The following is a 22,018-nucleotide window of genomic DNA, read 5'->3' as shown; positions in this document are numbered from 1 at the left end:
CTGTATATGATGTTTGTCACTGACAGATCAGGGGATGTTTTCTCTATTAGTTACAATGTAAGCATTGAGCAGATTTTTTACATGCTCATCATTTCTAACAAAATCTATATCTAAAATAACAATCAGGGGAAATCTTTCTACATCAATAACTGGAAAATATATTCTCTCACATGAGGAGTTGAAATTATGAACCAACACCATAGTGCTTTTGCACTCCACTTACATATATATTAATATTAATTCATTAAACAAATGCAAGCTAAAACACAAGAATTTGCCATTAAAAAAAATCAAACTCCAGTTTTAACTCTACTTACAGATATTCCCAATGGCCCCTCATCACCTCGTGGTCCTGGAAATCCTTTCTCGCCCTTTATAAAAGTAGAGAACTCAAATTAAGTCTTGTTATTTGCAGTATTGATTAAATGATCCAAAAGCTTATACTAAATAAAATGTTTTATTAACCTTGGGTCCAATAATGCCTTGTGGCCCTTGTAATCCCTGTGGTCCTTGATATGCCTGAAAATTGGAAATAAGATTAACAAATAAAATCTACCCGTGTATTCAATTCAGATACAAATTGAATGGCATATTCTTCACTTATATTCACTGGCCGGAACAGTGGTTAATAAGCACTGCTATCTCACAGCAACAGGGACCCAGGTTCAATTCCGACCTCGGGTGACTGTCTGTGTGGAGTTTGCACATTGTCTCCATGTTTGCATTGGTTTCCTCCGGGTGCTCCAGTTTCCTCTCACAATCCAAAGATGTGCAGGTCACGTGGATTGGCCATGCTAAATTGCCCCTTAGTAATCAAAAGGTTAGGTTAGGTGGGGTTACAGGGATCGGGTGGGGATCGGATCTCGGTAGGGTGCTCTTCAGGAGGGTCGGTGCAGACTCATTTGGCCAAATAGCCTCCTTCTGCACCGTAGGGATTCCATGATTCTATATTCACTACATTGTACCTCGATGCCTGTGCCTCCGTCCCTTCCTGGTTGACCTGGATCTCCAACTATTCCCTGCAAAGGAAATGCAATGTATATGCTGTAAATAAGGGCAAAGATTTAAGATTTAGAAAAGTTTATGTAAATAGCCATCTGGGCACTCCCAATATAATTGTACCTCATATCCAGATTCTCCTTTTGTTCCATAAACTCCTGCAACACCCTGTTCAAAAATATATGTTTGTTATTTTTGACAACACAATGTTATAGATGATCTCAAGTTATTTGTTCTTTCTCCTTCAATACATTCTATGTCACATCGCAAACAAAGATTGCCAATAATAATTGTATTACTTCCAATCATTGTGATTACGGGGCTGATTCCTCAATCAGGAGCTCTCAACAAATGCAGAACTTATAACTGGTTAGCAATTGCTGCCCTATAAATTTTCCATTCATTTAAGTCAATGCATGAAATAAAGAAGGCTGCAACCCAAGACATCCTGACCAGTGCTCCCTGTGAGGGTTACTTCTCACCAGGAATGGTGCATCAGAGAATCAGCCCTGACACCTCAGAGCACTTTGTTTGCATATTGCCTCAGTCAGTCACTATCCATAACAGTAACATTGTGGGATCCAACACCAAGTGCCAGAGTAACTTGGAAACCATTGAGATGGCTGATATAGAAAGCTAAAATATCATATAGGTAGGCTTGCTATCCGAAGTTGGAGTTAGTGATTTATTACGAGGGCATGTACACAGAACTTTATTCTTCATCATTTGTATCCTATAACTTTTCTGGAATTAATTTATATTGACAATAACTCTGACATAGAAAAATGTTCTATTCTTGGGCATGCCTCACTTCAAAATACACAAAAGCTTAACAAAATAGTTAAATAGATTATTATATTAATGTTACTCACAAGTTTTCCTTTTGTACCTTTTAAACCGGGTAACCCTGGATCGCCCACAAGACCCTTCAAAATATGTTAAGTAATGTGTTGAAACCAAATTATTTTAAGTCAATACCAAGCTTAAGAGGATAATAGAAAAACTACTTACTCTGGGACCTTTCATGCCAAGTCTGCCTCGAATACCAGGGAATCCCTTATTTCCCTTAAGATATGAACATTCAAAATTAAATAAATGAAAAGAAAAAGTGCAATGAATATTTTGACCATATTAATGTTTTCTCGTCACAATGAGAAAAGAATACAATTGAATACTTTGTTTGATTAAGGGAATAGTGTTTAAGCGAATCTTCAACATGGTTCTTAAATATTTATTTCCTCATCCGTTGCTTATTATTATGTTTTACTCTCACACTTGAGTGAAAGAAAACACTGATAACTTAGCCCAAAGCCTTATCCAATGCCTGAAATCAGGTTTTGGCAGTGCCACAGTTTCGGATCCTTTGATCGTTTTCTCTGGAAATTTGAAAAAGATAACTTACTGATATTTTTAGGAACATAGGACTTAGGAGCAGGAATAGGTCATTTGGCCCTTCAAGCCCACTCCCTGATTCAATAGGATCATGGATGATCAGGCTATAATTTCAACTCAGCATATTTCATACAAGATATGAGGAGTAAAAAGGAAAGAGGATCTGAGATAGTTGGTATTGAAGATTTTAATGAGATGGCTTTGATAGTGTTGTAAATAATAAGCAATTCTAAGGTTTTGTTTTGTAGTCTGTAATAAACTGCTACCTCGTGCCCAATATGATTGTGATCAATCAGTGATAAAGCAGAATGATTTTTATATTATTTCATGGGATGTAGGAGTCTCTGGCAATGCCTGTATTTACCGTCCTTCGCTAATTGTCCTTGCCAAATGTGGTGGTGAGCCACATTATTGAATTACTGCAGTCCATTTGGTGCAGGCACACTCACAATACTATTAGGAAGGGAGCTCCAGGACTTTGTCCCCTGAGCCTTTTCCATCATTCAATTAGATTCTAGGTGATTTTATTATGACCTTAACTCCATTTCTTTTCCTGCCGATACCCCCGCTCTGTCCATTTTGTAAGGGCCACGAAGAATCCAGCACGAGTTTTAAGGATACAAAGTAATAACATTTATTTACTATAACATATATACATAACAGTAGCAGTAACTTCCCTTGCTACATACTCCTTCCTGCTGGTTCCTGAACTGGCCAGCTTCATTTATACTAGGAGTTTACTAGTGGTTTCTCTGCCCCCCTCATTGGGGAAGCTCATACTCCCACAGGATTGTGGGATAGTCATTAGTCCCCAGCCAATGGTAAGTAGGCAGGTAATAACATCCCCCCCCCCCCAAAGTCCAAGGAATCCACCGAAGACCCTGGCGAAGGAGGGCGTCGGACTCGTTTGGCCGCAGGCCGGACACCATTTGCACGCGGCGCTGGATCAGGCGACGTGTAACGAGACGGAGACTGGTGCTTCCGTGATGAACGGCACAACGGTTGTACATCCACGGCCCGTGGACCCGAGGATTCCCCCTCTGATGCATCCTGTGTCTCCATCTCGGAGTCAGAGTCTGCTGCCTCCGTCATGTCAGCGTCTCTATCTCCATTCGGTCCCGTAACGACCTGCGCAGGCTTCGAGTGAGGCACCAGTGGAAGATTGTGAGGACTACCTTCCCTTGTCTCTGGTCTCTGCGGCTGTAGAAATGAGCTCCGGGGGCAGGGAATCTTTTGAGGGGATAGTCTTTTGGACCCAACGTGGTTTACATGTTTTCGCTGGAGACGACCCTGCGCTTGCATTTGGTAAGATATAGGGCCCGTTTGGCGAAAGATTACACCAGGAACCCATTGGGCACCACCAGCAAAATTCCAAACTGGGTCACCGGGCGCAAACTGCCGAATCGGCCGATGCCGAGAAAAGCCCTGTCCTTGCCGTTCTTGTGTGCGGCGTACTTTTGCGCCAATGTCCGGGAAAACCATACTAAGGTGGGTGCGAAGTCTCCGGCCCATTAGGAGTTCTGCGGGAGCTACCCCAGTCACTGCATGGGGGGGTGGTCCTGTACGTAAACAAAAAGCGAGCCAGTCTCGTGTCCATTGATCCGGAAGACTGCTTCTTTAGGCCTCTTTTGAATGTCTGCCAACCCATTTGAAGCCGGGTGGTAAGGGGCAGTGCGGATATGGCGGATGCCGTTCATCTTCGTGAACCTCGCAAACTCCTCACTCGTGAATGGAGTGCCGTTATCCGTGACCAGCACCTCGGGGAGGCCATGCGTACTAAACGATAAACGCATCTTTTCATTTGTTGCGCAGGACGTTGTCCCCTGCATCTTATGCACCTCTAGCCATTTGGACTGGGCATCAATTAGTAGAAGGAACATGGATCCTTGAAACGGGCCTGCAAAATCTGCATGCAAGCGTGCCCAAGGCCACCCTGGCCATTTCCAGTGATGTAGGGGCGCGGCCGGCGGAAGCTTCTGATGCTCCTGGCAAATGGAGCAGTTTTGGGCCACCTTCTCAATGTCGGTGTCGAGGCCTGGCCACCAGACATAACTCCGGGCCAACATTTTCATTTTGGTCACGCCTGGATGCCATTGTGCAAGTCTGTTAGTATCAGCTCCTGGCCTTTTTCCGGGACAATCACACGCGTCCCCCACAAGAGGATGCCATCTTCCACGCTGAATTCTGACAGCTTGGATGAAAATGCCCGCAACTCGCCTGGGAGCTGTCTATGCTGCCCACCATACAGGACTATGTGCCGAACCTTTGACAGGACTGGCTCCGTCTGGGTCCACTCACGGATCTGTGATGCCATGACAGGCAAGGTGTCCATAAAGTTTAGGGTTGCAACCACCTCACCGGTCGTGGAGGTCGACATGGGGCAGGTCGATAAAGGCAATCGGCTCAGTGCGTCGGTATTTGCTATCTGCGTACCTGGTTTGTGCTCCAGAGAATACTCGTATGCAGCAAGCAACAAAGCCCAGCGCTGGATCCGTGCAGAAGCAATGGGCGGTATTGGCTTATCTCTCTGAAAAGTCCCAGCAGAGGCTTATGATCAGTCACGATAGTGAAATGGCGGCCGTACACGTACTGGTGGAAGCGTTTCACCGCAAAAACCACTGCCAGGCCCTCCTTCTCGATCTGCGCGTGCTTTTTCTCCGCTGCAGTCAATGTGCGGGAGGCAAAAGCTATCGGTCGCTCGGCCCCGTTCTCCATCTTGTGGGACAGGACGGCCCCAATACCATACGGGGATGCATCACATGTGACGAGCAAAGGCTTTCCAGGATCATAGTGGGTTAGTAACCCAGACGACGACAATTGTTTCTTGCGGCTGACCCCAAACCCAGGTGTGATTTTTCTTTAGCAGAAGGTGCAAAGGGGCCAGCGTATTTGCCAGATTGGGGAGGAACTTCCCGTAATAGTTTACGAGACCGAGAAAAGAACGAAGATGCGAAATGTCAGTCGGGGTGGGGGCCTGGTGAATTGCATGCACCTTCACTGCGACGGGGTGCAAACCTTCGCGGTCCACCCGATAACCTAGGTAGACTACTTCCTTTGCCTGAAATACGCACTTTGTGCGACGTAAACGGACTCCAGCCTCCGAAAGGCGTCTAAGGACAGCCTCCAGATTTTCCAAATGTTCCTGCTCCGACGTCCCTGTAATCAAAACGTCATCTAGGTAGACAGCCACACGTGGTAAACCTCAAAATGCCCTCCATGACACGTTGAAAAATTGCGCAGGCAGAGGATACTCCAAAGGGCAACCGTGTATATTCATACAGGCCCCGGTGTATATTAATCGTTACATATGGTCGGGAGGTAGGGTCCAGCTCCAACTGCAGGTAGGCGTGACTCATATCTAATTTTGTGAACGAGAGTCCACCTGCAAGTTTCGCGTAGAGATCCTCTATGCAAGGCATTGGATATCGGTCAAGTCGGGAAACCGTATTCACTGTAAGTTTATAATCGCCACACAAGCGAACTGTGGCATCTGGCTTCATTACAGGTACAATTGGTGCTGCCCAGTCAGCAAAACGGACGGGCCTGATAATACCCAAACTCTCCAAACGAGTGAGCTCCCCTTCTACTTTCTCGAGCAAGGTGTAAGGCACTGGGCGCGCCCGGGAATAGCGTGGCGTGGCTCCTGGTTCAACTTTGATACGGGCTACGGCCCCTTTTATTTTCCCCAAACCAGGCTGGAATACATCTGGGTATCGTCCTAGCACCTCAGTCAACCCTTCAGAAACTGTTTAGAGGATGTACTGCCATTGCAACCGCAAATGGCGCAACCAGTCCCGACCCAACAGGCTGGGCCCATGGCCGCGCACCACGATAAGTGGGAAACGCCCATCCTGGCGTCCATAGACAACAGGGGTCATTGTAGTTCCTGCAATGTCCAGTGGTTCCCCCGTGTAGGTGGCCAATCTGGCCTGTGAGTCGGTTAATGTAAGGGTCTGTATACCCTGCTTGATGCAGTCGAATGTCCTCTGGGCGATCACGGAGACCGCTGCGCCAGTATCCAACTCCATCTCAAGCGGGTGGCCATTGACCTGTACTGTCACCTTAATGGGGGCCACACGGGGAGCTGTCACACAATGCAGCTGCAGGCAGTCGTCCTCTGTCTCCACGTCCTCAGGAGTAGTCGCCGCAGGTTCATCCACATGGAAGGTACGGCCTCTGGGCTGGTCCCAGTTACGGCCCCTGGGCTGGTCACAGTTTCGGTCGGAACGACGGCGCCTCTGGCGCCGCCAGGACCGCCGTCCGCGACGGGGTCGGCGCCTACAAGTCTGACACGGACATGGCTCCTCATCCATTGGCTCTGGAGAAGGCTCCCTTCGGGGAGGAATGTCCGACGGCCAATGGCGTTGGTCCGGACGTTGCCTCGCCCAAGGTACCGCAGGAGTGCGGGGGGATGTTTTTGGACGGAAGGGGTTGCGCTCCAAGGCATGCACTTCCATTCCCTGTAGCTCCTGTACTCCTCGCTCTGCGCTCTCTCGGGACAATACTATTTGAATGGCCTGTTGAAAAGTCAATGTTGGCTCCGCTAACAACTTTCTCTGGGTGGCCGCATTGTTAATACCACAAACCAAACGGTCGTGTAACATTTCTGACAAGGTCTCACCATAGTCACAGTACTCCGTAATCCTGTGTAGCCTGGATAGAAAATCGGCAAGGGATTCTCCAGGGGTCCTCTCAGCAGTATTAAACCGGTAACGCTGGACTATCGTGGATGGGGTTGGGTTAAAATGTTGCCCCACTATATTCACAAGTTCATCAAACGTTTTGGTGTCCGGCGCAGCTGGGTACGTAAGGCTCCTAATCACCCCAAACGTATGCGGGCCGCAGGCGGTGAGCAATATGACCACCTGGCTCTCATTTTCGGTGATATTGTTTGCCTGGAAATAGTAACGCATCCGTTGTGTGTACTGGTTCCAGCTTTCCAGCGCAGCATCAAAAACATCCAAACGTCCGTACAGAGGCATGGTATAATAGAAAACAACTTCCAACCTGTATCCAACAAAAATCCAGGGAGGTGGCTTCAGCAGTGTAGACAGCTATTCACTTTAACCTTCGTCGCCAGTTTTGTAAGGGCCACGAAGAATCCAGCACGAGTTTTAAGGATACAAAGTAATAACATTTATTTACTAGAACATATAAACATAACAGTAGCAGTAACTTCCCTTGCTACATACTCCTTCCTGCTGGTTCCTGAACTGGCCAGCTTTATTTATACATGGAGTTTACACTTGGTTTCTCCGCCCCCCTCATTGGGGAAGCTCATACTCCCACAGGATTGTGGGATAGTCATTAGTCCCCAGCCAATGGTAAGTAGGCAGGTTATAACAGTCCAATAACCCTCGACTCCCATGTCCGCCTTGCCCAATAACCCTCGACTCCCATGTCCGCCTTGCCCAATAACCCTCGACTCCCGTGTCAATCAAAAATATGTCCAACTCAGCCTTGAATATATTCAACGATCCAGCCTCCACTGCCCCCGGGCAAGAGAGTTCCAAAGATTAATGACCTCCTGATCTCAATTTTAAATGGAGACACCTCGGGCTGGATTCACCATCCCACGACGCCCGGATCACGTTTCTCGACAGAATCCCCCTTCCCAGAAAAGGGACCCTTGTCCGGAAGCTAGCGAGCAGTCCAGACAGGGTCAGTGAAAAACATTACAGCTGTAATACGTATCTTGAAGCTCCATGGTACATTCCTGGGAGGAAAACAGCTGTGACCTGTGTTTCAACCCACAGATCCAGTAACTGCAAGTCATTCATAACTTTCTCGTAGTGGGCTGTGATTGACAGCTTCCACATACCAGTTGTAGCCTTGATTCATTCATCTCCCTTCATATATCAGTGACTCTAAGTGGTGAAATCCCAATGTTTATAAACATTGATCACATCAAAGAGAGGTAACTGCATTGCAATAACACCCTTTTGTGATTAGAATATACTTAGTGCTTGGAAACTACTGCCCACTCTTCAAAGTGTTTTAGGGGCTGGTTTAGCACAGGGCTAAATCGCTGGCTTTGAAAGCAGACCGAGGCAGGCCAGCAGCACGGTTCAATTTCCGTACCAGCCTCCCCGAACAGACGCCGGAATGTGGCAACTAGGGGCTTATCACAGTAACTTCATTTGAAGCCTACTTGTGACAATAAGCGATTCATTCATTCATTCATTCATTTTTCAATTTCATTTCATCATCGAGGCGCTGAATACGCCAGCCAGACCAGCTTCTCAGAGATTGGGTCACCATTTTTAAAGGGTTCCCCAGTCACTAAGTGAACTTGAGGGTCCCCCACACCTCCCCACCCACAGGCAATGTCACCCCCCACACAAGATCATTACCCCACACCTGCCCAAGTGAGAACACCCACTATGGAGTCACTGAGGGACCCCCTTTTCAGTCCTCCCCACCCCAGGCATCCCAACCCGTCCCTTTCAGGCCCTGTCCCCTTTCAAGACCCCCACCCTTCGCCCATCCCCAACCTTTATGAGGCAACTTCATACCCACCCTTCACCCCCCCTCCCACCATTCATAACCCCCCTCATCCCCCTTTCTTGTGCATGGGCCCCCTCATGTCCAAACCCTTGAAAGTGCCACCCTGCCATTTCAATGCCAGGCTGGTAGTGCCAAGATATCCAGATTCCAGAGGTAGAGTCAGGGGACCACCCTGACCTGTTCCTGATCACCCAGGGGGCCTCCAAATCCCTGGGAAGCGCCCTCTCCCCCCAGCTGCCATTACACCTAATGGGTCATTTAAATATGCATATCTGCGTGTCGCCCTGCACGGGCGCAATCCAGATAGCGATGTCTCGCGAGGTTCGGATGGATCTCGCGTGACATCGCGAATTTTGCAAATCTTGCGAGAGGCCTCCTGCGAGATTAAACGGCCTCGCCTCGCCACCAAGATGGGCCCGACGAGGCCATCGAATCGCGCCCTTTATATCCCCTGCACAACTTGCTTTCCTACCTATCTTCATATCGTCTGTAAATTTAGCTACAATACCGTTGGTCACTTTATCCAAGTCATTAACATAGATGGTAAATAGTTGAAGGCCAGCATTGATCCCTGTGACACTGCACTAGTTACAGTTTGCCATCCTGATAAAAACTCAAATGAACACACTGTTTCCTGTAGCCAATCCCCTTTCCTTGTGAATATATCACCCTACTGTCATAAGCTGTTATCTTGTGCAGTAACCTTTATGTGGCATCTGTTATAAATTCAATTAATTGTGTCCCTCAGTCCTAAACTAGCAGTTTTTAGGAGATTGTAACATTTAAGGTACAATGTTGTTCCAATGCTTGTTACATTGGTTCCTGCTTTGTAACAAGTATGCGACCCCCCTCAGGATGTTTTGAATAGTCCCCAGGTCAGTTCAATGGTCGGTGAACAGCTTCTCTTGAGGCAGTCAGCTTGAGGCAGTCTGACAGCTAAAAAGCTCTGCTGTTAGCTCTGAGGAGCTAAGAAGAAGGTTCAGACAAGTTCTGGTAATTGATGTGGACTCAGGGCTGACTGACAAGTAGGACTAATGATTTGTAGGGAAATCTATGAAATTTGTTGCGGTCTGAGGTCTGGCCAAGGAGGGCAAAACACCTTGTCAAATGTCTTTTGGAAATCCAGATACATTATACCAACTGGTTCTCCTGTATCCACTCTGCCTGGTCCATTCTTAAAGAACTCTAATAAATTAGTGAAACGTGATTTCCCTTTCCCAAAATCATGTTGATTTTGCCTGATATTATTGTGATTTTCTAAATGTCCTGCTACTAAATCTTTAATAATGGATTCTAGCATTTTTTGAATGACAGATTCTAGACTATCTGGCCTCCCTCCTGAATGAAGGTTTACATCTGTGATTTTCAAATCCGCTGGGACCTTTCTAGTATCGAGGATATTTTGGAAAATTACGACCAATGCATCCACTATCTCTGTCGCCATTTCTTTTATGCACGGCATCAGGTCCAGGACACTTGAAGCTTTAAGTTTCATAGTTTCCCCCAATACTTATTCTATTGATCATAATGGTTTTAAATTCCTCCCTCCCTTTTGCCTCTTGATTTTGTACTATCCTTGAAATTATTTGTGTACTCTCTACTGTGACGACGGATACAAAGTAACTGTTCAAAGCCTCTGCCATTTCCTTGTTTCCCATTATTAATTCCTCAATCTCACGGGGAAGCAGTGGCATAGTGATATTGTCGCTGGATTAATAATTCAGAGACCCAGGATAATGATCTGGGGACACAGGTTCGAATCCTACCACGGTAGGTGATGGAATTTAAACTCAATAAAATATCTGGAATTAAAAATCTAATGATGACCATGAAACCATTGTTAATTTTTGGGGAAATCCATCTGGTTCACTAATGTCCTTTAGGGAAGGAAATCTGCCATCCTTACCTGGTTTGGCCTACATGTGATTCCAGACCCACAGCAATGTGGTTGACTCTTAACTGCCCCCTCAAGGGCAACTAGGAATGGGCAATAAATGCTGGCACAGCCTGCGACACCCACGTTCCATGAAAACATTTTTAAAAACCCTTTAAGGGACCAATGTTCTCTTCAACTACTCTTTTCCTTTTTATACACTTTTAGGAGCTTTTACTATCTGTTTTTATATTTCTTGCTCGTTATCTCTCACACTCCAGTTTTTCCCTCTTTATTATTCCTTTAGTTGCTGGTTTCTATAACTTTCCAATCTTTACAGAATGATACACCTTTACTTTTTAAAAATATTTTTATTAAGGCATTTAACAAATATACACAGAATATCAGAAAAACAACCCAATAAACAACCACAAACCACCAACACCCCTGACACCAACATCCCACCATATTGCGCCTTCCCCATCTTAACCCATTTAACCCCCCCCCAATACCAACATGCTCCCCCCTTGCCAACCTCTCAGTACTCCTTGAAGAAATCGATGAATGGTTCCCACCTCCGGGCAACTCCTCTACCGACCCCCACAGAATGAACTTAACCTTCTCCAAACTCAGGAATTCTGCTAGGTCACTCTCACACACACCCGCTTTCGGCAGCTCCGAGTCCTGCCAAACCAACAAAATCCATCTCCAGACTATCAGGGAGGCGAAGGCCAGCACATCAGCCTCTCTCTCCCCCTCTGAATTCCCAAGTCTTCTGACACCAATATTGCCATTTCCGGGGGCTCAGAACCACCCCACACCCAACACCTCGGACATCACATCTGAGAACCCCCTCAGTCTTGGACATGCCCAGAACTTGTGGATGTGATTCGCAGGCCCCCTGTGCACTGCCCACATCTTTCCTCCACTCCCGCAAAGAACCCCTCCCTCTCTATCAGTTCCTTATAAATATCCAACACCTTTACCTCCTCTATTTCATCCTCCGATAACAACTTGTCTTGCAACATCACAAAATCCCGAATCTGCAGGTACCTAAAACCTTGGGCAACTCATACAATTCCTCCGGCCCTTTCCTAGGATTTTGCCAATGGCAGAAATCCCACCCCTCCTTGCACCTCCAGAGGCTGATAGCAATGCGTTGCTCGTCAGTGCCATCAGGCGAGTGGTGGCTACTGCTGGTAATGCATCTACCCAATGCTCAGAACCAGCAAGGGACCCAGGCCACAGGTGAATGCACGCAGGAGGAGTGGGTAGTGGAGGGGTTGGCCACAAGAGTGGGGGATGGCTCTAAGCGGGCCCATCCCTTCTGATGAAAGGTCCCTCAATCAGTACTAATTTCCTAACAACAAAGGACCCTGCCCACCCTCCCCTCCACCCTGGAAGCTTGCAAGCAAACCTGGCAGGGTTTCCATTCCAGTCTTCCTGCATGGAGAGTCCTCCAACTGCTGCTGAGTTAATACCAGTGGAAAAGGGATGAGACCTTTAAATGGGCATTAAATTCCCACTTAAAGGCCTCAGTTGGCAGTAGGGCAGGAAGGCTGTTCATGAGCCTTCCCATCCGGACTGAACCAGGACAGAGGCAGGAAGAGGGAGTTCCCACCAATCACCCTCACACTCGCTTTAAACCCTCATATCCCTCATCACCAAACCCACCACGGGAGAGGACATTAAATTCCACCCCATGACACTATGACCCTTGACAACAGAAACAAATAGTGACACAAGTTATTTCCAAGGTTTAAAACTCCGTGCTTAGCACATCGAGTGACACAGACAAATGTATTTATCAGGTTGTGTTTGTGGTGATATACATCACTGTAAGTACACAAAGGGTTAATGTACATACACTACACCTAGCTAGACACTAGAGGGAGCACCAGAGACATGACACACAGTCATTCAACCAATAGGTCAGTAAGTAAGACCAATGGGCATTCATATAGAGGTGACACTACCACAGAAGGGCATTACACCAACCCATATAAAAGGACACATCACACATAGAACATAGAACATTACAGCGCAGTACAGGCCCTTGGGCCCTCGATGTTGCGCCGACCTGTGAAACCACTCTAAAGCCCATCTACACTATTCCCTTATCATCGATGGGCAAAATTCTCCGGAAACGGCGCGATGTCCGCCGACTGGTGCCCAAAACGGTGCAAATCAGACGGGCATCGTGCCGCCCCAAAAGTGCAGAATGCTCCGCATCTTTGGGGGCCGAGCCCCAACCTTAAGGGGCTAGGTTGGCGCCGGATGAATTTCCGCCCCGCCAGCTGGCGGAAAAGGCTTTTGGTGCCCCGCCAGCTGGCGCGGAAATGACATCTCCGGGCGGCGCATGCGCGGGAGAGCCAGCGGCCGTTGACAGCTTCCCACGCATGCGCAGTGGAGGGAGTCTCTTCTGCCTCCGCCATGGTGGAGACCGTGGCGGAGGCAAAAGGGAAAGAGTGCCCCCACGGCACAGGCCCGCCCGCGGATCGGTGGGTCCCGATCGCGGGCCAGGCCACAGTGGGGCACCCCCCGGGGCCAGATTGCCCCGCGACCCCCCCAGGACCCCGGAGCCCGCCCGCGCCGCCTTGTCCCGCCGGTAAGGTAGGTGATTTAATTTACGCCGGCGGGACAGACATTTTAGCGGCGGGACTTCGGCCCATCCGGGCCGGAGAATCGCGCGGGGGGGGCCCGCCAACCGGCGCGGCGCGATTCCCGCCCCCGCCGAATCTCTAGTGCCGGAGACTTCGGCAACCAGCGGGGGCGGGATTCACGCCAGCCCCCGGCGATTCTCCGACCCGGCGGGGGGTCGGAGAATCTCGCCCAAGATCTTCCCTCCATACCAGGCAACATTCTGGTAAATCTCCTCTGCACCCTCTCCAATGTTTCCACATCCTTCCTATAATGCGGCGACCAGAATTGCACGCAATACTCCAAATGCGGCCGCACCAGCGTTTTGTACAGCTGCAACATGACCTCATGGCTCCGAAACTCAATCCCTCTCCCAATAAAGCTAACACACCGTACGCCTTCTTAACAACCCTCTCAACCTGGGTGGCAACTTTCAGGGATCTATGTACATGGACACCGAGATCTCTCTGCTCATCCACACTGCCAAGAATCTTACACTCTTTCCAGTGGAGACACTCAGTGAGTACAGACACAGGGTTGATTGAACATCACATCTAACAGATGGAGGAGGATTTTAAGAGGTGGGACATGTTGCCAATCTTGCTGGCAGGCAGGGTACAGTCGATTAAAATGGTGGTCCTCCCGAGGTTTCTTTTTTTTTCAATGCCTCCCAATTGTGATTACCAAGGCCTTCTTTAAGAGGGCAAGCAGGAGCATTATGGGATTTGTGTGGGCGAGTAAGACCCCGAGGGTAAGGAGGGGGTTCCTGGAGCATAGCAGAGATAGAGGAGGGTTGGCGTTGCCGAACTTGGGTGGCTACTACTGGGCAGCCAACGTGGCGATGATCCGTAAGTGGGTGATGGAGGGAGAGGGGTCGGCGTGGAAGAGGTTGGAGATGGCATCCTGCAAAGGAACAAGCCTGGGGCGCTGGTGATGGCACCGCTGCCGCTCTCGCCGACAAGGTACACCACGAGTCCGGTTGTGGCGGCAACGCTAAAGATCTGGGGGCAGTGGAGACGGCACAGGGGTGCAATGGGAGCCTCGGTGTGGTCCCCGATCAGAGATACCCATCGGTTTGTCCCAGGAAGGATGGATGGGGGGTTTCAGAGCTGGCATCGGGCAGGGATTAGAAGAATGGGGGACCTGTTCATCGATGGGACATGTGCGAGCTTAGGGGCGCTGGAGGAGAAATTTGGACTACCCCCGGGAAATGCCTTCGGGTACATGCAAGAGAGGGCATTTGTGAGGCTGCAGGTGAGGGAATTCCCGCTGCTCCCGGCACAGGGGATTCAAGACAGGGTGATTTCGGGCGTATGGGTCGGAGAGAGCAAGGTGTCGGCGATATATCAGGAGATGAAAGAAGAGGGGGAGGCTTTGGTAGAGGAGCTGAAGGGTAAATGGGAAGAGGAGCTGGGGGAGGAGATTGAGGAGGGGCTATGGGCTGATGCCCTAAGTAGGGTTAATTCCATTGCAGATCCATTGCAGATCCCATTGCGTGCTGCAGCGACCACATCTGCAGTAAGTGTTGGCTGCTCGAAGAGCTCCGGCTCAAAGTTGATGAGCTGGAGTCTGAGCTTCAAACACTGAGGCACATCCGGGAGGGGGAGACTTACCTGGACACTGTGTTTCAGGAGGCAGTCACACCTGTCAGTGTAAGTAGTTTAAATCCTGCCAGTGGCCAGGGACAGCAGGGTGTGACTGCAAGTCAGGCAGGTAAAGCGAACCAGCAGTCAGGAACTCAGGAGCCTCAGCCCTTGACTCTGTCCAACAGGTATGAGGCACTTGCTCCCTGTGTGGATGGCGAACAGGGCTGCAGGAAGGATGAGTCAGCTGACCAAGGCACCATGGTTCAGCAGGCCATTCAAGGGGAGGGAGTAAATAGGCAAGTTGTAGTTGTAGGGGATTCTATTATCAGGGGGATAGATAGTATCCTTTGTGAGCAGGATAAAGAGACCCGCATGGTATGTTGCCTGCCCGGTGCTAGGGTGCGGGACATCTCTGACCGGCTTGAAAGGATACTCGAGAGGGAGGGGAAGGATCCAATTGTTGTGGTCCATGTCGGTACCAACAACATAGGCAAGTCTAGGAAAGAGGACCTGTTTAGAGATTATAAAGAGCTAGGATTCAAATTAAAAAACAGGTCCTCAAGGGTCATAATCTCCGGATTACTGCCCGAGCCACGTGCAAATTGGCATAGGGAGGCAAGAATAAGGGAAGTTAACACGTGGCTGAAAGAGTGGTGTGGGAAAGAGGGGTTCCTTTTCATGGGACACTGGCATCAGTTTTGGGACAGGGGGGGCCTATACCTTTGGGATGGTCTCCACCTGAACCGAGCTGGGACCAGCGTTCTGGCGAAAAGAATAAATAGGGTGGTCAATAGGACTTTAAACTAAAGATTGGGGGGGGAAGGGAAAGTCAGGGAACCAAGAGGTGAAGTAATCAGTGGGAAGCGTAGCTGCTTAGGAATACAAAAAAGCACGAAAAGACAAAACTCAGGAGAGGTTACGATAGTCCCCATCCCACAAAATATGACACAGTGTATGGAATGGCTCAGTAAACCAAGGTCCACCCCACTAAGAAAACAAAAAGGGACGGTCAATAGAGAATTAAAGGTGCTATATTTTGATGCGCGCAGTGTACGGAACAAGGTAGATGAGCTTGTGGCCCAGATTGTGACTGGCAAGTATGATGTGGTAGGCATCACAGAGACGTGGTTGCAGGGGGTTCAGGACTGGCATTTAAACATCCAGGGATTCACAACCTATCGAAAAGACAGAGAGGTGGGCAGAAGGGGCGGGGTTGCCTTGTTAATTAGGAATGAAATTAAATCAATAGCACTAAATGACATAGGGTCAGATGATGTGGAGTCTGTGTGGGTAGAGTTGAGGAACCACAAAGGCAAAAAAACCATAATGGGAGTTATGTACAGGCCTCCTAACAGTGGTCAGGACCGGGGGCACAAAATGCACCACGAAATAGAAAGTGCATGTCAGAAAGGCAAGGTCACAGTGATCATGGGGGACTTCAATATGCAGGTGGACTGGGTAAATAATGCTGCCAGTGGACCCAAGGAAAGGGAATTCATTGAATGTTTACAGGAGGGCTTTTTGGAACAGCTTGTGATGGAGCCCACGAGGGAACAGGCCATTCTGGACTTAGTGTTATGTAATGAGCCAGACTTGATTAAAGATCTTAAAGTAAGGGAGCACTTAGGAGGCAGTGATCATAATATGGTAGAATTCAATCTCCAATTTGAAAGAAAGAAGGTAGAATCAGATGTAAAGGTGTTACAGTTAAATAAAGGTAACTACAGGGGCATGAGGGAGGAACTGACGAAAATCGACTGGGAGCAGAGCCTAGTGGGAAAGACAGTAGAACAGCAATGGCAGGAGTTTCTGGGAGTAATTGAGGACACAGTGCAGAGGTTCATCCCAAAGAAAAGAAAGGTAATCAGAGGGGGGATTAGGCAGCCATGGCTGACAAAGGAAGTTAGGGAATGCATCAAAGCAAAAGAGAAAGCCTATAATGTGGCAAAGAGTAGTGGGAAGTCAGAAGATTGGGAAGGCTACAAAAACAAACAGAGGATAACAAAGAGAGAAATAAGGAAAGAGAGGATCAAATATGAAGGTAGGCTAGCCAGTAACATTAGGAATGGTAGTAAAAGTTTCTTTAAATACATTAAAAACAAACGGGAGGCAAAAGTTGACATTGGGCCGCTCCAAAATGACGCTGGTAATTTTGTGATGGGAGACAAGGAAATAGCTGAGGAACTAAATAAGTACTTTGCGTCAGTCTTCACAGTAGAAGACATGAGTAATATCCCAACAGTTCCGGAGAGTCAGGGGGCAGAGTTGAATATGGTAGCCATCACAAAGGAGAAAGTGCTAGAGAAACTAAGAGGTCTAAAAATTGATAAATCTCCGGGCCCAGATGGACTACATCCTAGAGTTCTAAAGGAGATAGCTGAAGAAATAGTGGAGGCGTTAGTTATGATCTTTCAAAAGCCACTGGAGTCAGGGAAAGTCCCAGAGGATTGGAAAATCGCTGTTGTAACCCCCCTGTTCAAGAAGGGAACAAGGAAAAAGATCTTTTGACTTCCAAAAGGCCTTTGATAAGGTGCCTCACGGGAGACTGCTGAGTAAAATAAGGGCCCATGGTATTCGAGGCAAGGTACTAACATGGATTGACGATTGGCTGTCAGGCAGAAGGCAGAGAGTTGGGATAAAAGGTTCTTTTTCGGAATGGCAACCGGCGACGAGTGGTGTCCCGCAGGGTTCAGTGTTGGGGCCACAGCTGTTCTCTTTATATATTAACGATCTAGATGACGGGACTGGGGGCATTCTGGCTAAGTTTGCCGATGATACAAAGATAGGTGGAGGAGCAGGTAGTATGGAGGAGGTGGGGAGGCTGCAGAAAGATTTAGACAGTTTAGGAGAGTGGCCCAAGAAATGGCTGATGAAATTCAACGTGGGCAAGTGCGAGGTCTTGCACTTTGGAAAAAAGAATAGAGGCATGGACTATTTTCTAAACGGTGACAAAATTCATAATGCTGAAGTGCAAAGGGACTTGGGAGTCCTAGTCCAGGATTCTCTAAAGGTAAACTTGCAGGTTGAGTCCGTAATTAAGAAAGCAAATGCAATGTTGTCATTCATCTCAAGAGGCTTGGAATATAAAAGCAGGGATGTACTTCTGAAGCTTTATAAAGCATTCGTTAGGCCCCATTTAGAATACTGTGAGCAATTTTGGGCCCCACACCTCAGGAAGGACATACTGGCACTGGAGCGGGTCCAGCGGAGATTCACACGGATGATCCCAGGAATGGTAGGCCTAACATACGATGAACGTCTGAGGATCCTGGGATTATATTCATTGGAGTTTAGGAGGTTGAGGGGAGATCTAATAGAAACTTACAAGATAATGAATGGCTTAGATAGGGTGGATGTAGGGAAGTTGTTTCCATTAGCAGGGGAGACTAGGACCCGGGGGCACAGCCTTAGAATAAAAGGGAGTCACTTTAGAACAGAGATGAGGAGAAATTTCTTCAGCCAGAGAGTGGTGGATCTGTGGAATTCATTGCTACAGAGGGCGGTGGAGGCCGGGACGTTGAGTGTCTTTAAGACAGAAGTTGATAAATTCTTGATTTCTCGAGGAATTAAGGGCTATGGAGAGAGAGCGGGTAAATGGAGTTGAAATCAGCCATGATTGAATGGTGGAGTGGACTCGATGGGCCGAATGGCCTTACTTTCGCTCCTATGTCTTCTGGTCTTATGGTCTAATTCCTCTTCCTCGTGTGCCAGGCGTAGCCTGATACAATTTAAGGTGGTTCATAGAGCGCATACGACGGGGGCGAGGCTGAGTAGGTTCTTTGGGGTGGAGGACAGATGTGGGAGGTGCTCAGGAAGCCCGGCGAACCATGTCCATATGTTTTGGTCATGCCCGGCACTGGAGGGGTTCTGGAGGGGAGTTGCGGGAACAGTATCTAAGGTGGTGAAAGTCCTGGTCAAGTCAAGCTGGGGGCTAGCACTATTTGGAGTAGTGGACGAGCCGGGAGTGCAGGAGGCGAAAGAGGCCGGTATTCTGGCCTTTGCGTCCCTAGTAGCCCGACGAAGGATCTTGTTAATGTTGGAAAGAGGCAAAGCCCCCCAGCGTGGAAGCCTGGATAAATGATATGGCAGGGTTTATCAAATTGGAGCGGATAAAGTTTGCCTTGAGAGGGTCTGCGCAGGGGTTCTACAGGCGGTGGCAACCGTTCCTGGACTATCTCGCGGAGCGTTAGATGCAGGTCGGACAGCAGCAACAGCAACCCGGGGAGGGGGGAGGGGGCATCGTTCGTTGGGGGGGAGGGGGGGGGGTGTTTTCTGGGGGGCTTTTGAGCAAGGAAACACATGAATGATCCAGAAAACTGACATGTACGGGAGGAATACAATGTACAAAGTTCTGTAACTTATTGACTTGCTATGTTCATGTCTTGCTATGCGAGCTTTCTTTCTTTTTGTAATGGAGGGCGGGTTTTGTTTGTATGGTTGAAAATTTTGTTGAAAAATTGTTAATAAATATCTTTTTTTTAAAAAGAACATCACATCCACCATGTGGATTGTAGCAGACTGGTTCATCAGTCTGAGTAGCTATGGAAGGATTAACAGGAGAGTCGAATCCAAGTAGGAGAATCGTTAACAGTAACAAATGTGTTAAAGCTATCTCCAAGTCTGAACCTTCCTTTGTCAGAGTGCACATCAAGGAAGCAGCTTATGCTACGTCACGAGCATAACAAAACATGGTACACAGGAGTGACTGTTAATCCATATAGTTGCAACTCAGCAAACCGCGACAACCAGAAACAGCAGCCAGGCAAGATGATGTTCGGGATTCTGGTTCCACTGCAGTTCAGGTACCAAGGCAATCTCAGTGAAAACTGGCTTTGGTTCAGGCAGAGATTCGAGATCCACCTGGTAGCGTCCGACTTAGATGGCGTGACGGATGCAGAGAAAATGAAGCTTCTACTTACCATCGCGGGTCCAGGAGCAGCTGAAATCTTCCAGACCTTCTAATACTCAAATTGGCAAAACAAGAGCGACTTCCAGGCAGTCCTGGACAAATTCCAAGAATTCTGCGAGGAACATACAAGAAGAAAAGGTAAAAGAGGCACCAAAGCTCACCACGAGGTAGGCTTGCAGCAATGAACGGCAGTTTTGAAGAGCGCACAGAACGAGAAGGTCCGTTTGCGCATGCGCGAGAAGCCGTGCATGCGTAATTGAGAACAAGGCCCCAAGTAAAGGAACAGCGATCTGCGCATGCGCAATCGCTTCCTACGCACTACGTCACACGCTGCGGGTGAGAGGCACCGGACCACGCCCAGTTAAAGGGGAAATGTCTCAAAACACGGAAAAAATAATTTAAAGCCTCAAAACCAGATTCTTTCACCTGGAACGACAGTACAATGCCTGAAATTCGACCAGTAGCTGAAAGTAACCTCCGCAGAACCCTGCAACAAGCAGTTAGCACCGCCCAAAGAGATGATACAGTCCTTGAAGACTATGACTCAGACCTTGAATTCTTCTTTGGACATCGCAAGCCCAATTCCGACACAAAACGTGATGATATGGTCCTAGAAGACTACGACTCAGACGATGATTTCATCATTGGAGATGGCGACCCCAGTACCATATCCAAACCGCAACGGGCTGTGTTCTACAGTGAAGAATCCGACACAGACGCGGATGTGTTCTTCGGATTTGAGGATCTTCAGCCCAGCATATATGACATCCCGACTCGTGAGTGCAGGATTATGCTGCTGCCTGACGCCAAGAGACAGAGAGCGGTACAAGCCCACAGAGAGCGGCCTGCTGCCACACAGAGAGTGGTCCACGCACCGCGAAGGGTCCCCGACTCCACACAGAGAGTGGTCCACGCACCACAAAGAGCCCCAGCCTCTACACAGAAAGCGATGAAAGACTCCACAGTGAGACAACTGCATGTCTCCACACAAGAAGTGACTCCAGTGACACAAGCCTCCACAGCGAGCTCGTGGACAGCCTCCACGATAGAAGCAATGCAAGATTCCAAAGCGCAGTCCTTGCATGAACACGACCATAAGGGTCTAGCAACCTCCTCTGAGCAACCAGCAGCAGATGATGCAAGTCTGCCACGCTCAAGTGAACAACAGAAAGACATGACAGTCTGCCATGCTCAAGTGCACAGCAAGAAGATTCTGACAGTCTACCACGCTCCAGTGAACAGCAAGAAGACTCTGACAGTCTACCACGCTCCAGTGAACAACAAGAACACTATGACAGTCTACCACGCTCACGTGAACAACAAAGCGACTATGGCAGTCCACCCAGATTATTTGAGCCACCAGAAGAAGACTCTGACAATCTACCAGCTCAAGTGAACAACAAGAAGACACCGAGGCTCTACCTACTGTATGTGAGACAAGTGACGATGGCATCCCACTTCCCATACCAGATGTGCAACGTGACAGACCTCAGCTAGAATGTACAGAGTCACTCGACAATCACAGTGAGACTAGTGGTGACTCCGGTGACACCATGTTACGTCAAACCTCATTCGCTCGAGCCTCTCCACAAGCAAATGCATTCCTGAATGTTTTGACTCCGGACGGGGAGCATCACAAAGCTTCAGAGGATTCAAGTGAACCTGAAATGATTCCGGACGGGGAGCATCAAGAAGCCAAAACTGACTCAGGTGAAACAGACCAGACTCTAGACGGGGAGCATCGACAAGCCAAAACTAACTCAGGTGAAATAGACCAGACTCCAGACGGGGAGCATCGACAAGCCAAAGCTGATTCAAGTAAGCCGGATATGACTCCAGACGGGGAGCGCCGCAAACTCAGTGACGGCACGCTCAAGAAAACAGCAGATGCCACAAAGCACACTGACACGAGTAACTGTGTGAAGGACTCGTGTTATCCACAGAGTGTGGTCCTTGAGTGCAGCAAACACAACAACAAAACCAACCAACACAACAACAACATCAAAGACAATAGCAAGAAGCGTACCAAAGGCAACAACGTCGACAACAAGCACGACGAAAGCAACACCAATGGAACAACGACTGGTACCACATGGTACAACTCTGCAAATG

The 22,018-nt window shown here is 48.4% G+C and overlaps 1 protein-coding gene across 4 annotated transcripts in view; it reads right to left on the bottom strand.

The window, feature by feature from the left end:
- Positions 1 to 22,018, bottom strand: part of LOC140410379 (uncharacterized) — a 215,954-nt gene that overhangs the window by 93,070 nt on the left and 100,866 nt on the right. For all 4 annotated transcript variants that reach the window (XM_072498434.1, XM_072498436.1, XM_072498437.1 and 1 more), the window contains 6 exons: positions 2,011 to 2,064; positions 1,872 to 1,925; positions 1,123 to 1,167; positions 966 to 1,019; positions 466 to 519; positions 318 to 371 (listed from right to left, as the gene is read on the bottom strand). In XM_072498434.1, the coding sequence (XP_072354535.1) occupies positions 318 to 371; positions 466 to 519; positions 966 to 1,019; positions 1,123 to 1,167; positions 1,872 to 1,925; positions 2,011 to 2,064 (315 nt within the window). The remainder of the gene's footprint in view (positions 1 to 317; positions 372 to 465; positions 520 to 965; positions 1,020 to 1,122; positions 1,168 to 1,871; positions 1,926 to 2,010; positions 2,065 to 22,018) is intronic.

Source organism: Scyliorhinus torazame, chromosome 4, assembly GCF_047496885.1.
Source record: "Scyliorhinus torazame isolate Kashiwa2021f chromosome 4, sScyTor2.1, whole genome shotgun sequence".
NCBI lineage: Eukaryota > Metazoa > Chordata > Chondrichthyes > Carcharhiniformes > Scyliorhinidae > Scyliorhinus > Scyliorhinus torazame.
Note: the sequence above shows the minus strand (reverse complement) of the source record. Positions and strands in the feature narration are given on the sequence as shown.